General features: G+C 40.6%; 1 protein-coding gene across 1 annotated transcript in view; it reads left to right on the forward strand.

Annotated features, from left to right (window-relative positions):
* Positions 1–448: 448 nt before the first annotated feature.
* Positions 449–19235, forward strand: part of CAPRIN1 (cell cycle associated protein 1) — a 38266-nt gene continuing 19479 nt past the window's right edge. The window contains exons 1-6 of the mRNA XM_059931363.1: positions 449–643; positions 1227–1436; positions 13946–14008; positions 14118–14204; positions 16565–16803; positions 16893–16975. Coding sequence (XP_059787346.1) covers positions 1227–1436; positions 13946–14008; positions 14118–14204; positions 16565–16803; positions 16893–16975 — 682 coding nt within the window. The 5' untranslated portion in view covers positions 449–643. The remainder of the gene's footprint in view (positions 644–1226; positions 1437–13945; positions 14009–14117; positions 14205–16564; positions 16804–16892; positions 16976–19235) is intronic.

Below are 19235 nucleotides of genomic sequence, written 5' to 3' on the forward strand. Positions count from 1 at the left end.
AACTTGTCTTTAGACCTTTCGGGGTGTGGGAGTTTGCTTGCTCTGCATACAGAAGGAATTCTAGAAGGTGGGACTGCACCACCCACCCCACGCACCCCGCACTTGCAGAAACCTTTGCCCCCCCGTGCCGACCCCTCCAACCCCCACCCAATAAGGGCTCTTCGCAGGGCAGTCGCCAGCTCCAGATCCAGCGGCTTGACACCTATTGTCCCCGTTTGGACGTCAAGCGACTTCGCCTGAAGGACCCTAGCTTCCATTTCGCCCAAAACTGCAGGCACCGCTCTGGCAGCCTCCCGGGGGCCGTGCCGAGCTGCACCGGGCGGCCGCGCCCCAGGCCAGGGGCTTGGGCAGGCCGGGCGGGAGGCCGAGCCGGCCCTTCTCCGCAGGCGTTCGCGCCGGGCAGCCCGAGCGGCCGCGAAGGCCCCCACCCGCCGCTTCTCCCGCCCCCTCCGCCCCAGAGGGCTGGTTGCCTAAGTCCCTCCCGCTCCCGGCTCTCCGGCTCACTAGCAGCGGCTCTCGGTGCATCGGGGACCGGGCGCAGCGGCCTGTGCCCAAGGAGCGCACGACACTGCTCGGAACGCACCGTCACCCTTGCCCCCTCAGCCGCCCACTCGGGATCTCCAGCGGCCTCCGCGCGCGCACGGTGAGCGCCACCCCGGACCAAGGCGCTGAAGGGGAAGCGGGCCGCTGCCCGGAGTGTCCTTTACCTCCGGATCGGCTGGATCTTCGCGAGGGGCTCGCTCCTCAAGTCTCCCCACCCCCCCACCCCCGATCATTTCCAGTGCCCTTCTTCACCCTTCTCCGCCCCTCAGCCCCGACCTCTCTCTTCCCTCCCTTCCTCGCAGGGCGGCGAGAGCCGGCCCTCCCCGGTGGGGACCGTTGCTTTGGCCGTTGGCGGCCGGTGCTGCGAGGCCCCGCCCCCGGCGCGAGCCTCAGTGCCCCGGGGCGGGTAGGCCGAGCCGGCTGCCCGCGCGGGGGAGGGGCGGGGCGGGGGGCGGGGCGAGGCCCGTCCGGGCGCCCCGCTGGCGGGTGGCGCGCGCGCCCGCGGCCCCTTCCTGCCCCGGCGGCGCGCGCCGGCCCCGGCCCCGGCCCCGTCCCCGCCCCCACCCGCTCGCGCAAGCTCCCGCCCGCTGCGCGTTTTGTCCCGCGTCTCGCCCCGTCCGCCGCCTGACTCGCCGCTCTTGTCCTTCCTCCCGCTTTTTCTTCTCTCTCCTCACGGTCTCAAGATGCCCTCGGCCACCAGCCACAGCGGAAGCGGCAGCAAGTCGTCCGGACCGCCACCTCCTTCGGGTTCCACCGGGAGTGAGGCTGGGGCCGGGGCCGCCGCGCCGGCTTCTCAGCACCCCACGACCGGCACCGGCGCTGTCCAGACCGAGGCCATGAAGCAGATTCTCGGGGTGATCGACAAGAAACTTCGGAACCTGGAGAAGAAAAAGGTGCCAGGAGTTGGCGGGGAAGGGAGGGTTTGATGCTCCGACCCTGACTGCCGCAGCCTTCACTCTCCCCGTCTCGGACGCTTCCCCTCCACCCGGCCCCCAGCCCCCAAGCCCGGCCTCCCCAGCAAACCGGAGCTTCGTGCGCAGAGAGCGGGCTCCGCGGGGAGGTGCTTGTCACCTGACCCTGACCCGGACGCGGCGCTGGCCCCCAGGTCTCTTTATGACTCTCCTCGTGCTGGGGACCAGGCCCTTGGCCTTTGGGACTGGGTTGTGTGAGGGTGGGGGCCTGTGCCGTCGCCGGGCGTAACTGTGCGATGGATGCCCCTCTCTCCGTGGCCGAGGCCCCATTTCTTCGAGGGGGTCAGCGGGGGGAAATGAAGAGGTCCTGGGGTGGGGGGCGTTCAGGGTCCACCCGACTGCCTCGTGGAGTTGGGGCTGCCTACGTCCTGTAGCCTCGGGGCTTGTTCGCTCCGTTACCAGGTGCTTGAGGCCTGCGCCGTGGCCCCTCTTCTCCGTTGGGAGGGAAGTGGACGGAGGATGGCTTCTCCATCCGGCCCCTTTAGAGGAGGTCTTCGATTTGCTACTCCCGCCCCCATCTGACCGGCGCCCTTACGTTGCCTTCTTTGTTTCAATTGTCTGGGTGCCCCCGCGAGGCTCACGCTCCACTCGATCCCGGGAAGATTTTTTGCAGCGGCTTTTTGTCCCTCTGGGACACGATAAAGAGGGATAGGAGGGCGACCGTACCGATCGGGACTCGGGGGAGGGGGGGTGGGTCCGGGTTAGACGGAGGGGCTCGCTGGGCCTCTGGGCACATGGAGAGCGCGTCTAACATGGCGGCGGCTGCGGGGAGAGGGAAGAGCTTTACAGGAGCTGCATTGTGAGCACAAAGCGAAAGCAGAGGGGGAGGGCAGAGACCAGGCAGCCGCCCCAACTGGCCTCCCTCAACCCCCCATCAAAAAGAAAAATCGAGCCACACCCACAGTTTTTTGGATTCAGTGTTCAGCCAGTCTAGGTCACACAGTGAGGTTTGCCTTCAAGTTGGCCTTTTGTTTTATGCTTTCAGCGCAGGACTGTGCCAGCTCTGTTTAGAGGGACACGTGTGTGTGTGTGTGCTCCTGTGTGTGTGTTTGTATGTGTAGAGAAAGGGTCTTGGCAGAGTGGATAATTCAACCTTCAGTAAGGTTGGAGGTGGAAAGGGAAAACGAATCAGTAGTACAAAAATGGGGTAATTACATCTGTGACTATTAGGCAAACTTTTGCATTTTACCTTAAGAAAATACTTTCATTTAATAGCTTCTGCTTGTCTGCCTCTAGTAAAACATTTATTATAGCATCTTGAATTTTGAAGAAGTCATTTTAAAATGTTTAATTAGCCAGACACCTAATAGTGTTACTTAAGATGTTGAGATAGTAACTACTTGGCTAAAATTTGGGCTCTGGGAAATAACTTGAAGAACACTGGTGATATTTAGGCCTTAATTATTTTAATTGCGTGTTTAATGATTCATTTTACATTTTGGGGGGAGTTTTAAAACATTTTTAGAGTTTTAAAATTCTGTCTTCTGTGTGGTTTATTATAAATGAGTTAAATGATAGATTTATCAGTATTAACAAAGCAACAAAAGCATTTTAATTGTGAAGGAGCTGCATTTAAATATGTAATAGGAAAAGCACGCCCAAGACCAGTGTCTTCTGAGTCTGCCATCTGATTTAGTTTTTGTAATCTGTATTTGAAATTGAGACTTAGGTACCTTTTAAAAACATCTTAATGCAGCAAATAATCCTCTCAATCTGGTTGTTGCTTGAATGGTTTTCGTTTTCAGAATTCCTAAGAAATCTGTTTTCTTCTAGGATGGGAATCAGAAGATAAATATTAATGATGTAATATTTTAAGTGTGGACATCTTAATATAGGTATTTATATTTTAATGGCTGAAAAATGATTCTTGTAAGATGTTTATAATAAAAATCAAGCACTGATCAGCAGGTACCTTAGTTGTGAGGTGGCTGTTAGATTCTAGTATGCATCTGAAAAAATTAGAAATCTAGTTTCATAAGCCCTGTGAGGCCCTGAACCATGGCAGGTCATTCACATGTATAGGTTTGTATTACTGTATATTGCCTACCCCCTCCCCCCCCAATTATAGAGGAGAAAGTAATGTAATTATTATTGCAGAGATTATAGACTAGGCTAGTAAATACTGAAAAATTCCCTTGTAATGATGGAGATTTAACATACTACACAAAGTAAGAAATGAATTTCATATCTTTTTTTCTATCTTCTCAGTGTTTGGTTGCTAGATAGCGGAAAGGTCAAATTACAGTTAAGTGAGGCTTTTTGATAACTCATAGACTGAGCCCCTTACTTCTTAAATAGTTGAGTTGGCAGTACTGATGTTGTGACTTAATTACAATTAAAACTATAGGTTTTACTTTTTGAGAAACTCAAGGCATTTGGGTTTTCCTGTAATTAAAGCACATCTAGTTCCTAGTTTAAATGGAGTTTTTTCTATATCTAGATGATTTACTGTATGAAAGGATTTAACTGTGCTTCATTTTTTAACAGTGAGCATTTCTAATACACCTAAAGTAGTATTTACTTTACAAAGCAGGTTTGAACCTTTTTAGAAACGCTTGTGGAGTAAAGGAAGAGACTATTTATAACTGGATTCCTTTTTACTTCAGTTCCTTAAGCAAGTTATATTTGAGTTGTATTTTAGTTTTGACCTTTTCATAGGAGCCTTCTGGACAAAATGCCTTTTTCCAGGGATTCTAAAATCAAGTATTCTGATAAAAATTATTGCTTGATAAGTAACATCACAACGAGACATAGAGAATTGGAATAATTTTATTGTACTTCATTGAATAAACAAAGTTATTTGTTAATTTTTTAGTAAGTTGAGCCGTTAGAGGAAAGCTAAGCATCTGTCCAGTGAGAATGCATGCTTAACTTTGATGAAATATGATCCTATTATGTAATGCAACTAAATGGCATGGTGGTTTTTTGAATTTGGGCTTATAAAGACTTCATGAGTGTTTAGCATAGAGAAGAAATGCAGCTATAATAAAAAGAGTCAAGTGTAAACCTCCATTCACCAATCTTTCAACTGATTAAAGGACAAGTAATGAATTGAGTGATTGCCTAGTTTTCTTCATCAGTTTCTTGGCATAGAACTGGGCCCTAGGCTATGCAAGATGATATTTTGAAACCAAGTCTTAATTTTAACTCAAGAGAGAGCTCATTTATATGGTAAGATGTAATCAGTTTTGATGTAGTATAAAGGACGTTTTAATAGATGACATTTAAAATTGTTATACTCTTTGCAAATATATTAAGTTCAGACAGTAGTGACTTTGGTAGGTGAAAGATTAATCAGTGTTGTCTAACAAAATGGCCTGGCAGTTTTGTAACCAATAGGTGACCAGAAATGATAGCCAAAGTGTACTGTTTTTCATACTTACTTCCTAAAGTCTTTTTGCTCTTTTATATCTTTGCAGTTAACATTATTCTGAAAAAGGATGCTATCTGTGTTAGAAAGGATAACATTTCTTTCCAGAGCAATGCAGTATGCCTCTATTTAGAATTTTCAATGCAGCTGTTGTACAGAATTCTTTTACGTATTTTGAATAAAAACATTCATAATTGTTTTATAAGCAAAATCTTTTCTTGGGAATAACATCTGAAGTTTTTGTTGACAGTTAAAATCTCTGATGTGTTGGTTTCTCCATTGGTTGCATGAACTATTCCTCTGCAATGCAGAGGGCAAGATTACTTTGTTTTGCATTCACCTTGTCACAGAAAAAAAAAGTATAATGCTTAATTTGTTCCTCTCTGCTGTCTGGGTGTGCTCTGTGAGTGTGTGGCATAGAGAAGTGTTTAAAATTTGAATTTGGAAAGGAAAAGGTGTGAATTCCGTCATGTGATAACATCACTGACTTTTCGTAGAATGAGAGTAGAATCCTAAGCATGATAATGAGAATGTATTGTCTTAACCTGGCCATATTATTTTACTCTAGGATCATTCCCATGTGGCAGATATTTCGATCAGAATACATTTTGTGTGACTTAGAGATTAAGCATACAATTTGTCATAATTTTACGTAATTAATTTCTTAGTTTACATTTAGAACTAGATGAGGATTAGCCTAGTACTACTACATCTTTTTTTTTTTTTTAAAGTCACGTTATTTTTTTTAATTTTTTTTATTTTTATTTATTTATTTTTTTAAGCCAATTACAAAACTGCATGTATATTATTGCACTTTTATTAAACTATATGCATTTTTTTTAAGCAGTGTGATTTTTTTTTAAATTAATTAATTAATTAATTTTTGTCTGTGTTGGGTCTTCGTTTCTGTGTGAGGGCTTTCTCCAGTTGCGGTGAGTGGGGGTCACTCTTCATCGCGGTGCGCGGGCCTTTCACTGTCGCAGCCTCTCCCCTTGCGGAGCACAGGCTCCAGATGCGCAGGCTCAGTAGTTGTGGCTCACGGGCTTAGTTGCTCCGCGGCATGTGGGATCTTCCCAGACCAGGGCTCGAACCCGTGTCCCCTGCATTGGCAGGCAGATTCTCAGCCACTGCGCCACCAGGGAAGCCCTCTTTTTTATTTTTAAACAATCACAAATGTGGCTCTTTTGAAACAAATATATATTTTTTAAGTATTCGGTTTTTTTTTTTTATTTATTTATGGCTGTGTTGGGTCTTCGTTTCTGTGCGAGGGCTTTCTCCAGTTGCGGCAAGTGGGGGCCACTCTTCATCGCGGTGCGCGGGCCTCTCGTTATCGCGGCCTCTCTTGTTGCGGAGCACAGGCTCCAGACGCGCAGGCTCAGTAGTTGTGGCTCACGGGCCCAGTTGCTCCGCGGCATGTGGGATCTTCCCAGACCAGGGCTCGAACCCGTGTCCCCTGCATTGGCAGGCAGATTCTCAACCACTGCGCCACCAGGGAAGCCCACTACTACATCTTTTAAAAAAATTAACAAATACTTGCAAAAGTTTAAACTTACAACAATATGGCCTTAATTTTATTATCATACTATTACAGAATCTAAGATATTTTAAGAGCTTAAAGCCATCTGAGAATTTATTCCAATTTATTTTACAGAAGAGGAAATTGAGATGCTCATGTAAAATGACCCAGGTTGAAATGGGTGAATTCCAAGGTCTCTTGTAATGTTTTAGAGGGATAATTAGAATTTGTAATGCTCTGCAACATACGTGTAATTTTTCATGTTTAAGCTGATCCTGTAGAACCAAGTAAAGCCTTTTACTTCAAATACTTTAATGTTAGAGCTCCTAGGTTCAAAAAAGCTGAAAGCAAAAGAAAAAAGCTTTTTATTTTTTCTTTGATAGACCTTTATTAACGTCTCATTGTTAAATTTGTGTTTGTAGGCTGTCTAGGTAATGGGCTCCAGCAACTAGCAGTACAGGTGAAGTCCCATTGTACCAGGTATCATTGGGACATCCTTATTGTTGTAATGAAATGAACTCTTAAAGTTTAAACTTTGAAGTTTCTCTTTATGCTTAGGTAAGCCCCAAATACACATTTGCCAGTCTCTACTCAAATTTGGTATGTTATAGACCAGAAGATTTGGGGATAGCATCACCAGTAGAGAGATATCAGAGGTGTGCCAACCTTTACATCTTAATTCTTGTCTTCCAAGCTTCTGGATATTTTTTAATAATTGGTTTCTTTTGGGGGAGGAAATGAATAGTATGTATGCAGTAGAGAAGAATGAGAGGAGTAGCAGAAGAGAAGGTCAGCCAAAGTTGGAATTGTAAGGTGCCTGACTTCTCATCTTTTTATTTCTCCCACTAGCTATATACCAGTGCTTTTGTTGGATAGAGCATGAGTGTAAAAACATAGATGAAAGAGACCTTATTGAGCAGAGTTCAGAATTGGTATTTCCTGGGGAAAGGGGAAGGTACGCTTCTTGACCATGCAGTCTGCTTCCTTTAACTTCTGTGCTACCCATTGTTTGTACACTTCCTTTACATTTTTATATTGCCTTATGTTCTTACCTTATGTATTTTTCTAAATAGGTGGTAAGCTCCTGGAGGGCAGAGACTATTACTAACATCATACCATGCCTTGCATAGGGCATATGCTAAATCAGTATTTGCTAGTTTGGGTAAATCATTACATAGAAGTATTTGTAGCTTCATCAGTAAAACCCTGTTAAAATGGATTAATCTATGAGGGGGAAAATGCTTTTTGTACAGAGCTGTTTACTTGCACTGTTTTTTATTGAAATGGGATTTTTCCTGAAGGATTTTCTTTTCTTTTTTTAAGTGAGTAGAGTTGATGAGTAGGCAAATAGAACACACTTATTTTAGAATGTAGGTAGTGTAAGCAAGGTTTGTTAATAGTCTTAGGAAGGAGGACGGATGATTGTTGGTTGGTATTTGAACCATTGTAAATTATTAGAAATTACATCGCATTCCCCTTAATACTCTTATCCACACATAGAAATAGCTGAAATATACTTTAATCATTGGGAAAAAATCTTTGGTCTCCATTTTAAATGAATTACAGTTCACATCTTTCTACATTTATATACTCCCAGCAGAGTATATAAACCAGTTGTACCGACTCATCCTAATGCGTAGTTTGATTAAAGCAACTAATAATTTTCAAAAGACACTTGTTAAGATTGTCTATGATCATTTGTTTTTCTCTTCTTTTTTTTTTGATCATTTGTTTTTCAAATGCACAAGCTTTATTTAGACTTTATAAGAATATAATTCAAAGTAGGTGATGCTGAAACTCTTTAAACTTTTTCATTTTCCTGCTAGGGTCAGGTGCTTCCATTCATTCAGACTTAACTACATATTTACTGCCATGGACAAGGAATGAAGGTTTTTGCAGGATCTTTTTTTTTTTTCTCTTTTCAGTTGGACAAAAATCTTGTCAAATTAAGCTCCTTGTTAGTTATCTGCCTGAAAAATTATCTTACGGTGGGACCTTAGATAATATCTAGTTTAGCATCCTTTTTCTGTTGTTCAGTGTTCAGGAATCCTGCAGTCTTGACAGGTATTCATTGAGCTTCTGCATTAATCATTCTTCTAGGGCCTGGTAGAATGCTCATTTTTCAGTGAAAGTCTATTTCATTTTTGGACAACTCTTTAAGTTCATGATGTTAGAGTTACATCCCTGCCACCACTGTTTAATACCTACTGTGTTTTCTGTAACAACTCAAGACTTCTGCATGTGAAGGCTTCCAGCATTTGAAGAGAGCTGTTATGAATCATCAGTGGATTGTACTGTATGTTCTCTCTACCTCCCTTTAAAAATTGAAGAAACTTGATTGTTACTACCTTTCCTGTCTCCTATGAATTTTACTAACAACTAAGTCTCAGTTGAATTGGTGGAAGGTGGATTGGAGGCAGGGTCAGCTGCCTACCACTGTGTGGGCAAAGTCAGAACTGATGTTTCTAGGTGAAGAACAGGAATGCAGGGATTGGGGACTTGAAATAATGTGTAGAAGGGCCACTGAAGATTATGAAAAGATGAGAGGAAGAGAAATCTTTGTCTTTTCTGTGTTTCCATTTGTCATTCTACAGGTTCTTTCAGTACTACAGACGTGATTTATTTGGCCTGGAGACGTAAAATAATTTAAGATATAGCTAGGCGTTCTTACCACTTTTGTTATTTTAGACTTCATTTTTAAGTATTCTGCCTCAGTTTGGAGATCCCCTTAATTGAGAACAAGAGTTACATAGTTTCCCAGATAGTGGAGCGAAAGATGTTGTCTCTCCTAATCTTTTTTGTTGTGACTGTTTACAGTTGTCTAGTTGAAGAATTTTTGGTTTTTGGAGTCATCTCTTTTGCCATTTCTTTTTAACTGTTTAATTAAAAAATATTTTTAAAATTATTCATCTGTGTAATTTGTTGGTTATCACAGGAAGGAAGGAAATCTCTGGAGAACAGCTATTTTGGATATTTGTCTTCTGGCACCCTCATGGCACTGTAGTGAATTTTTAAAAAACATTTCAATAAAGTAACTTTGGTAGTGATGAAAAAATGTTTGGGAAGAATGGAAGATCTGGGTGTACTGTGATTCTGGAGAAAGAAAAGGAGGAAAACAGCAGGAGGGCAGAAATGAAATGTAGCGGTGGCTGGAATACAGAGTGGGCAAGTGTTGAGGCACACATAATTTTTCTGGGATATATGACCTTAGGCAAGTTATTTAATTGCCCTTTCTTTCAGTTTCCATTCAGATGAAATATGATTGATAATAGTGCCTCCCTGATATTTTAAATTTGAATGTGGTCTGTCACATAACGAATACTGTCAACTATTATAGGCAACAAAGAAACAGGAGAGTAGGACTGGACAGCACTTGTTGGGATAATTATTTCTCAGTACTACATGACTATATAGTCTTTTGACATTTACTGGGTAATGTCTGTCCCACCGCTATCCCATGGTTCTGCTTTAGAGACTCTGAGTAATCTGGAGAATGGCCTGATTTTTTATCTTGCTCATATGTGGTGCTATAAATGAATCTTTAATACATTCAGGATGCTCAGTAGTTGAAAAAGGAACCCTAAATTGAATTTTCAATATAGATATTTCAAGATAGAATCTAAGAGGGCAGGTTTCAGTTATATCAATATTGTGGTAGGCTTTCTGATTAAGATATCTGATGCTAGAAAAACGACTACATTCTCCTGAAAAAAAAAGTACTTAATATTCATTTTATGTGGATGATATGAGTAGTTAACAAATTTGTCTTTACTACTTTCTAAGTTAGGAACCATGTTCTAGCTTAGGGGAGAAAAAAAGCTGTGTTTGTCTGGAGTCCTTTACTCCTGTCTTTGCCTCTCTGTTTTTGTTGGGGTTAATGTTGGATCTGTCAGTTTGACAAGCAAGTCCTTATTTATGTAGTGACTAAGTTCATACTACCAATTTTAACCCCAAATGAACAATTTTTCTACTTGTATTTAATGCATAGATCCTTATTTTGGCTGCACAGAGGTCTTTTTGCACCCTTTTTTGATGACAGTATTCCATGAAGATGTGTACTGTGAAGCTGAGTTTCACAAAGTAGCTGCTTTCTCTGTTTATTTACCCCTTAACCTTCCAGTTATTGCTGTGTGACAGATTACTCTAACACTTACCTCATCGCATCATGAGCACAGAAGATGCCTGTCAGGGATTCAGACAGGGCATGCAGTGGGGTTGACCTGCTCTATGATGCCTGGGGCCTCAGCTGGGAAGACTCAGCCTTGTTTACTCACATGTCTGATGCCTGGGCTAGGATGACTTAACACTAGGATTGCTGACCAGAATTCTTATATGAGACCTGTCTTCATAGCTTAGCTTCCTCATAGCATGGCAGCCTCGGGGTTATTGAAGTTCTTATATGATGGCTCAGGGTTCCAAACATGATTGGTTTTAGTGACCAGCAAACAGGGCAGAGACGCAGTGCTGTTAATGACTCAACCCTGGAAGTCATACGGGATTACTTCCACTGTACACTGTTGGTTGGCGCCCACTCAATAAAATGGCAGAGGAATTGGATTAGTTCTTAATGGGGCAGTGCCAAGGTCACATTGTAGAACAGTATGTGGGAGCCGTCTTTAGAAAATGTAATCTGCCATAGATCTCTGGGTTAGATGAATAGTAAATTTCCTATTGTGTAGAAAATTGGAGCTTTTCTGCTATAGGGTATCTTGTCCTAGGATAATATAGATTCATACTCAAGGATTATTATAGGTGAAAGTCCTGACAATATCCTGAAATCTAACAATCTTAACATCTTTTATATAGCACAAGATTTTAATTTTTTATTATATAAACTATATGTCTATTGCAGAATATCTAAGTGTACAAAAAAAAGGGAAAAGATTCCACCTATAATTGTACCACTCAGGTACCATTCTTAACATTTAAAAAAATCTTTTTGTTTTTCATACATATATGTGTGTATATATATATATATGAACATTTTTCAGGAGTTTTAAGTTCTCAAGACATTAAATGACAAAGTTAAAGCTAGGTATAGGGCTTCCCTGGTGGAGCAGTGTTTAAGAATCTGCCTGCCAATGCAGGGGACATGGGTTTGAGCCCTAGTCCGGAAAGATCCCGCATGCCACTGAGTAACCAAGCCTGGGCACCACAACTACTGAGCCTGCGCTCTAGAGCCGGTGAGCCACAGCTACTGAAGCCAGTGTGCCTAGAGCCCGTGCTCCGCAACAAGAGAAGCCACCGCAATGAGAAGCCCGCGCACCGCAAGGAAAAGTAGCCCCCGCTCGCCACAGCTAGAGAAAGCCTGCATGCAGCAATGAAGACCCAATGCAGCCAAAAATAAATAAATAAATTTATTTTTTTTAAAAAAAGCTAGGTATATAAAACTATCCCTTGTGGGATATGTAGGACATTCACTGTGTATTAATGTCCTGATCTAGCAACAGTTTCCTTGAAAAATGTATAATACCGTAAAAAGGGAAGATGATAAATGCAAGGTATAAGCTAATAGTAGTTTTTCTTTTGCCTAGTTGCTAGAATTTTAACTGTGTACTGACACTAAATTTCAGGCCCCCCTTCTGTTTGCATATCTTCTATTTGTATATTTCTAAATAGTGGAATGCAGATTATAATGCTGTTATTGCATCCTAAATCATAATTAAAAGCAAATCTTAACTTGTTTTTTATTTCTTAAAGAAAAAGTAGCCTACCCTTTTAAAAAAATGAATGAACTGTCTTTGTTCCATCCTCAGAGTGTTTGAGGCAATTGAGCTTATCTTTTGCACGTGGGGTTAGGCCTGTCATATCAGTGTAAAAATCTTGATTTTCATCTGGTAGACTTGAATTTTATATGTGTTTAGTTGGAAGCTTGTTGATTGTGTAAATAGTTCACCTAAATAAAATTGGATAGTTTCATTATCCTTTAATGTTTTAATGATTGTATTGATTTTATTTACCTTCAGTATAACTAAGGAATTGTGATAGGCTGTTTCATTTAGGATAGAATGGCTGTGAAAGTTGACTACTGTCTTCTGCCATAAAGAAAATGGATCATTTGACCTAAAACACCTTTCTAGCATTGCTTTTAAACTTGTTTCTGTGCCTCTGAATTTTATCAGACCCTTACTTTGTATTTGGTTTCATTATTTTATTATTGCTAAGGGTAAAGTATTACATATGTTTGTAATTTATTGTGATTATTAAAAAAAATTTTTTTTTTTTTAATTTTTAACTTTTATTTTTTAAAAAAATATTTATTTGGCTGTGCTGGTTCTTAGTTGTTACACGTGAGATCTTTGTCGTTGTGTGCAGGATCTAGGTCGCTTGCCAGGGATGGCACCTGGGGCCCCTGCATTGGGAGCACAGTCTTAACCACTGGACCACCAGGGAATTCCGCCCGCCCCCCCCCCCCCCGCCCCCGCCACTTAATTTAGATTTCAACTTATTAAAACAATACCTGAATTTTTAACTGTACTTCAGTACCTGAGTATCTCCGCGGGGGGCGGGCAGGGGGTGCTTATCTAATAGTAGTAGCCTAGGAAACCTCCAAAGTTTTCAACTTAGTGGTGGGGGTGGGGGGGGGGAGATGACCTTGAACCAGAGGCTTAACTTTTCCCCCCCCACTTTTGCACATTAATTACATTTGTGAGAAAATAACAAAAGCAAAGCTGTTGACTAGTGTACTGTGCCTGTAGGTGATACGATAGCTTGAAATTATTTCAGTTCAAGGGAAATGAATGAGGCACATCAAAGACAATATGCATGTGTGTTTATTCAGGAAAAATAAACTCTTTTATGTCACTTACATGAATTTTTAAAAATTAATTAATTAATTAATTAATTTTGGCTGTGTTGGGTCTTTGTTTCTGTGCGAGGGCCTTCTCCAGTTGCGGCGAGCGGGGGCCACTCTTCATCGCGGTGCGCGGGCCTCTCATTGTCGTGACCTCTCTTGTTGCGGAGCACAGGCTCCAGACGCGCAGGCTCAGTAGTTGTGGCTCACGGGCCTAGCCGCTCCGCGGCATGTGGGATCTTCCCAGACCAGGGCTCGAACTCGTGTCCCCTGCATTGGCAGGCAGATTCTCAACCACTGCGCCACCAGGGAAGCCCACTTACATGAATTCTTTGGCAGGGGTAGGGAGAGACAAAAATTTAACACTTAATAATATGTCTGATGTGCTCACTTCGGTGTAACTGGGATTTTAACCAAATTGTGGCCCTCACTCATGTGGATGAGTATTATATGCCGGGGCCATCTGATGCATATCTTTTCTGAGAAACCTAAAATATAAGCAGCGTTTCTTCATTGGCTTATAATAACAGTATTTGGTATCATTCAGCATGGCTGGGGTATTTAAATTCATTTTTTAACTCACAATTAAAGCTATTTTATATACTAACTTAAACTGTAGTATATCTAAAAAGTATATTTATGGCAAGATTTGAGACAAACTTAGAGAATTATGTGGGTTTGTTATTTTAGCATGGTTAAGCTGGTATATACTTTCAGTATGGAATATAATTATTTTTTTTCTTTTAATATAGGGCAAGCTTGATGATTATCAGGAACGAATGAACAAAGGGGAAAGGCTTAATCAAGATCAGCTGGTAAAGATGTTATATTTTTATTAAGATTTTATGCTCATTAATTTTAATAGGAAAATTTTGTGTTTCTTTGTGTTTCCAGTAAAGTCGGGTTCTTTCTTTGTTATTTTAGGATGCTGTATCTAAGTACCAGGAAGTCACAAATAACTTGGAGTTTGCAAAAGAATTACAGAGGAGTTTCATGGCATTAAGCCAAGATGTAAGTAAAAAATAGCATATATGTTTATGAAATATTAAAAATGAGGGCAGAAAATTTTATTTGTCTCTTTGAGTTTTAGTTCTTGCATTACTGTTGATAAGCTCTCTGCAAGGGGGAGAGGATTGGATCCAATTATATCTAAGATGCTTTCCAATTCTGTAAAGTTTAGTGTAACACCTGAAAGTGCCTTTTAAAAGGACTGAGTTTCATATATGACAGACATGTATCGTTGGTTTAAAAAATTATCTATGCAAATATAACAGTCAGCCTTCTGTATATGCGGGATCTTCATCCAAGGATCGAAATCCTAGGTTGGTTGAATCTGCAGATACAGAGTGCGTACTGTAAGGGACTTGGAACATCCATGGATTTTGGTATCCATGGGGGGTGGGGTGGGGGTGGTCCTGGAATCGATTCCCCTTGGCTACGGAGAGATAACTGTATAAACGTGATAGACATTTATCTTCCATGTATTCCTTTATGCCTCATGACTATGTTACATTCCCATTAACTATCAGAAAATAAAGACACCTGTTGATATAATGGGTAAGTACTTTCTCCATAGAGATCTTAAGGGATGTGGCCGACTAATATATTGCATTTGTATCAACTCTTCATCCAACAAAGTGGTGTGTTTTTCCCCAAACATCTTTTGATGTGACAGAAGCCTTTGGGAACAGGATAAAATTAAATATGAGCAAAGTCAAATAATTGGTTGAAAGTTGAGACCAGAAAATTAATATCCTTCTGAATTAGTATTAGCTTATTTGGAGAAAGGCTTATAACAACGTTGAAATTTAAAGTTGCCTCTGATTTGGTGAAATGAATAAACAAAACCGTTTATTATGTGATGAGAGACAATGCAGTACAGAGATGAAGAGTTCTGATTGGAACCAAACTGCCTGATTTGAATCCTGATTCTACCACTTTTACTTAATAGCTGTATGACTTTGAAAGAGTTATTTAACTTCTCTATACCTGTATCGGTCAGGGTTTTCCAGAGAAACAGCCAGTAGGGTAGAAAGGAAAGGGTGGGAGAAAAAGGGAGAGGGGAGAGGCAGTAATAGTGCCTCATTATAGGGTTGTGCTTATAACAGTAAAAATGGCAGTAATAGTGCCTACCTCATTATAGGGTTATGCTTATGACAGTATTTGACGTATAACTAATCTATTTCATGCACTTAATATTATTGTTACTTATTAAATTTGATTAAAGGTGGAAAATATTGATACCCCTTAAAACAGAGTAAGGGAAATTTAATTTACACCCAAGTAGGGATTTGTTCTGCTTAGCTTAGATCAGAGCCTCAGGCTTGATGAACCCTGCCCAGTTTCTTGTTTCTGATTTAAAAAAAAAATATGGGTCACAGAAGTAGAATTGCTATATACAATTTAATATAGAATCTATTTTTGAAGCTACTGTCACTATGTAAATGAAAATACCTGTATCCTCCTTTGATTCTTTTTTTAACACTGGTGTTTTCAGGAACTTTTCACTGGGCCTTTAACTTCATTGGCAGTCCTTTTATTTAACTCTGATCCTTTGTTGCCCTTTCCACAGTTATTAAACACTTCTTTTGTTTTGCATTCAAGAGCTTCTTTAACCTAGTTCCAGCCTACCTTTTCTAGTCTTCATAGTCTTCCCTACTTGAACTCCTCATCCAAAGTGGCTTTCTTTATTATCTTACTTCTTTTGCTTTCTTGACTTATTTTCTCCTTTCTGCCTTTCTTCCTAGAATGGAAGTGGTGGATTGTTTGGGATGAGAAGGTAGTAGTGGGTTTGACATCTTCTTGCGAGTCAATAGTAGGCAATTGGAATTAGTATTTTGAACCATTTTTTCATAGAGATAGACATAGATAAGATTTTTTTTTTTATTGTGGCTGTGGTTGGGTTTCTTTTTTAATTGTCTTAGAACCTTAATTAAAATTTTTAGTTTTTATACTTTTTATTATGGAAAATTTAAAAACTAAAGAAAAGACTAAAATGAACTCACATTTACCTATACCTAGCTTTTACAGTTACCATGATTTCATGGGCAGTTATATTTCGTCTATACTCACACCTACTCCCTTGCTGCCTGCCTGCTAGATTATTTTGAAGCAAATCCCTAATATATTGTTTCATTGATACCATTTCCATAGTGTAATACCTTCTAGGAAAAGATGTATTTTGAATTTCTAACAGCTACTGAAAACAGATTATTTATTAAACTGTTTTTAAGTTGGGAGTCATTCTTTTGTATATCAAGGTCACATTTAACTCAATGAATGAAATATGTCTTATTTACACTGGACCTGAAATTGATGTAAAGGAGTTTCGTAAAACTTATTTCTACGTCTATGTTTATATTCTTATGCAGATTCAGAAAACAATAAAGAAGACAGCACGTCGGGAGCAGCTTATGAGAGAAGAAGCTGAACAGAAACGTTTAAAAACTGTGCTTGAGCTGCAGTATGTTTTGGACAAATTGGGAGATGACGAAGTGAGAACTGACCTGAAGCAAGGTTTGAATGGAGTGCCAATATTGTCTGAAGAGGAACTGTCGTTGTTGGATGAGTTCTACAAATTAGCAGACCCTGAACGGGACATGAGCTTGAGGTATAGTGGTATTTGATAATAGAAATTTCTAAATGTTGTGTTGAGCAGACAACTGAAAGGTAATTAACTAGCTGTTTTATTATTATAAGGTTGAATGAGCAGTATGAACATGCCTCCATTCACCTGTGGGACTTGCTGGAAGGGAAGGAAAAACCTGTATGTGGAACAACCTGTGAGTATCACTGACAACTTTTGATTTTGTGACTAAGAATCTTTAAAATTTAATGTAAAATAGATAGCTAGTGGGAAGCAGCTGCATAGCACAGGGTGATCAGCTCCATGCTTTGTGACCACCTACAGGGGTGGGATAGGGAGGGTAGGAGGGAGACGCAAGAGGGAGGAGGTATGGGGATATATAGCTGATTCACTTTGTCATACAGCAGAAACTAACACAAGATTGTAAAGCAATTATACTGCAATAAAGATGTTAAAAAAAAAAAAAGTCAAATTCATAGAATCAAAGAAGGAAATGGTATTTTCCAGGGGCTGGGGGGGGAGGGGGAATGGGGACTTACTAATCACTGGGCATAAAGTTTCATTCAAGCAAGATGAACAAATTCTAGAGGTCTGCTGTACAACATTGCACCTGTAGTCAACAATAATATATGGTACACTTAAATTTTGCTGGAAAAAAAAATTTGTTAAAAGGTAGATCTCATGCTAAGTGTTCTTTCCACAATAAAATAAAATAAAAATAAGTATTAAAGATATTTTAGAACTGTGTAAATAATGTTAATCCACTGTTTACTTTTTGGTTTATTTCCTTTTTGTATCTTTTTGTTTATTTTTTGCAATTTTTTTGTGTGTAAGTCAAAACACCAGCATCAACCGACCAAAAATCTATAAAGATGGGAGTCCTAAATTAACATGGTTTTGTTCATAACTTATTCTGCTTGAGGTGGACAGATTAACACCAAATTGACTTTCATTGTTTTTGGTATTAGATGGGGACTGGTTTTTCCTTACAGATGAAATTTTGTGAAAAACATTTACTGCACCCCATACATTCTGCTCATGGTCATTGCCTTAGTCTATCTTTAGTTTTTCTTAGACTTCTGCTAATTTGGGACATTCATTTTTTTCTATGTTTTTTAAAAAGCTAATATCTAGGCCAGTATTCTATATGTGAACTCCTTAACTGTAAATATGCAGTTGTATGTTGATTTTTTTTTTTAAATAAGGATATTTTTAAGTTACACTACCTCAGTAAATTAGGAATTTTAGATTTTAACCTCTTAGTAAATCAGGGAATAGATTCTTAGCTATTTTTTTTTCTTTTTTTAAATTTTTATTTATTTATTTATGGCTGTGCTGGGTCTTCGTTTCTGTGCGAGGGCTTTCTCTAGTTGTGGCAAGCGGGGGCCACTCTTCATCACGGTGCGCGGGCCTCTCATTATTGCGGCCTCTCTTGCTGCGGAGCACAGGCTCCAGATGCGCAGGCTCAGTAATTGTGGCTCACAGGCCTAGTTGCTCCATGGCATGTGGGATCTTCCCAGACCAGGGCTCGAACCCGTGTCCTCTGCATTGGCAGGCAGATTCTCAACCACTGCGCCACCAGGGAAGCCCAGCTATTTTTAATGTCGATTTAGGGAAGTAGATTTTTGAACATATTAAGGCAAAAATATCTGTTTATACCCTATTTTTAGCTATTTGGTTGAAATGAGCTTATACTCTTTTTGGCAAAACTGTATGATGTAATTTGGAGTGTATTTGCTTTAAGGAGATGGGTAAATCAAATATGAGGAACCATTGCTTTTGTGTCTTTTCATGTAAGAAATCATTTTCTTGGTTTGTTAACTTGTGTTGTCTGTATTTCTTCATTAAAAAAAAACTTTGGCTTCTTGATTTTAGTTCTGCTACAAATATATACTGAATTCCCCACTTGAAGTTTGATTAGAAAGCAGTTGACATGTGTATAAACTTGTTAGCTTCAAAAAGTAGCTTTAGGTCAAGCCTGATAAAATTTTCATGAGCACTATTGAGGAGTAACAAGGGTTAAACGGTAAGCCGTGGCTTGTTTTGGTGTTACTTTCTACCTGGCCTCATTCCTGCATCTGAGGAATGTAACATCTTTATAGTTAATGGAAAGATATAATTTAATCATATTAGTGTTTTTATGTGCATTCAGTTTTCATAAGTTTTTTTAAAGTAGTTCTGAGGCAGGAGATTCTGAAGCAGGGGGAAGGAAAACATGTGAAGTGTTCAGCATTCAAAAGTTAATAGTTATTGGGACTTCCCTGGTGGTCCAGTGGTTAAGAATCCGCCTTCCAATGCAGGGGACGCAAGTTTGATCCCTGGTCGGGGAACTAAGATCCCACATGCCGCTGGGCAACTGAGCCCGTGCGCCACAACTAGAGAGAAGCCTGCATGCTGCAACTAGAGAAGAGTGAAATATCCTGCATGCCGCAACAAAGATCCCGCGTGCTGCAGCT

Source organism: Balaenoptera ricei, chromosome 8, assembly GCF_028023285.1.
Source record: "Balaenoptera ricei isolate mBalRic1 chromosome 8, mBalRic1.hap2, whole genome shotgun sequence".
Lineage (NCBI taxonomy): Eukaryota > Metazoa > Chordata > Mammalia > Artiodactyla > Balaenopteridae > Balaenoptera > Balaenoptera ricei.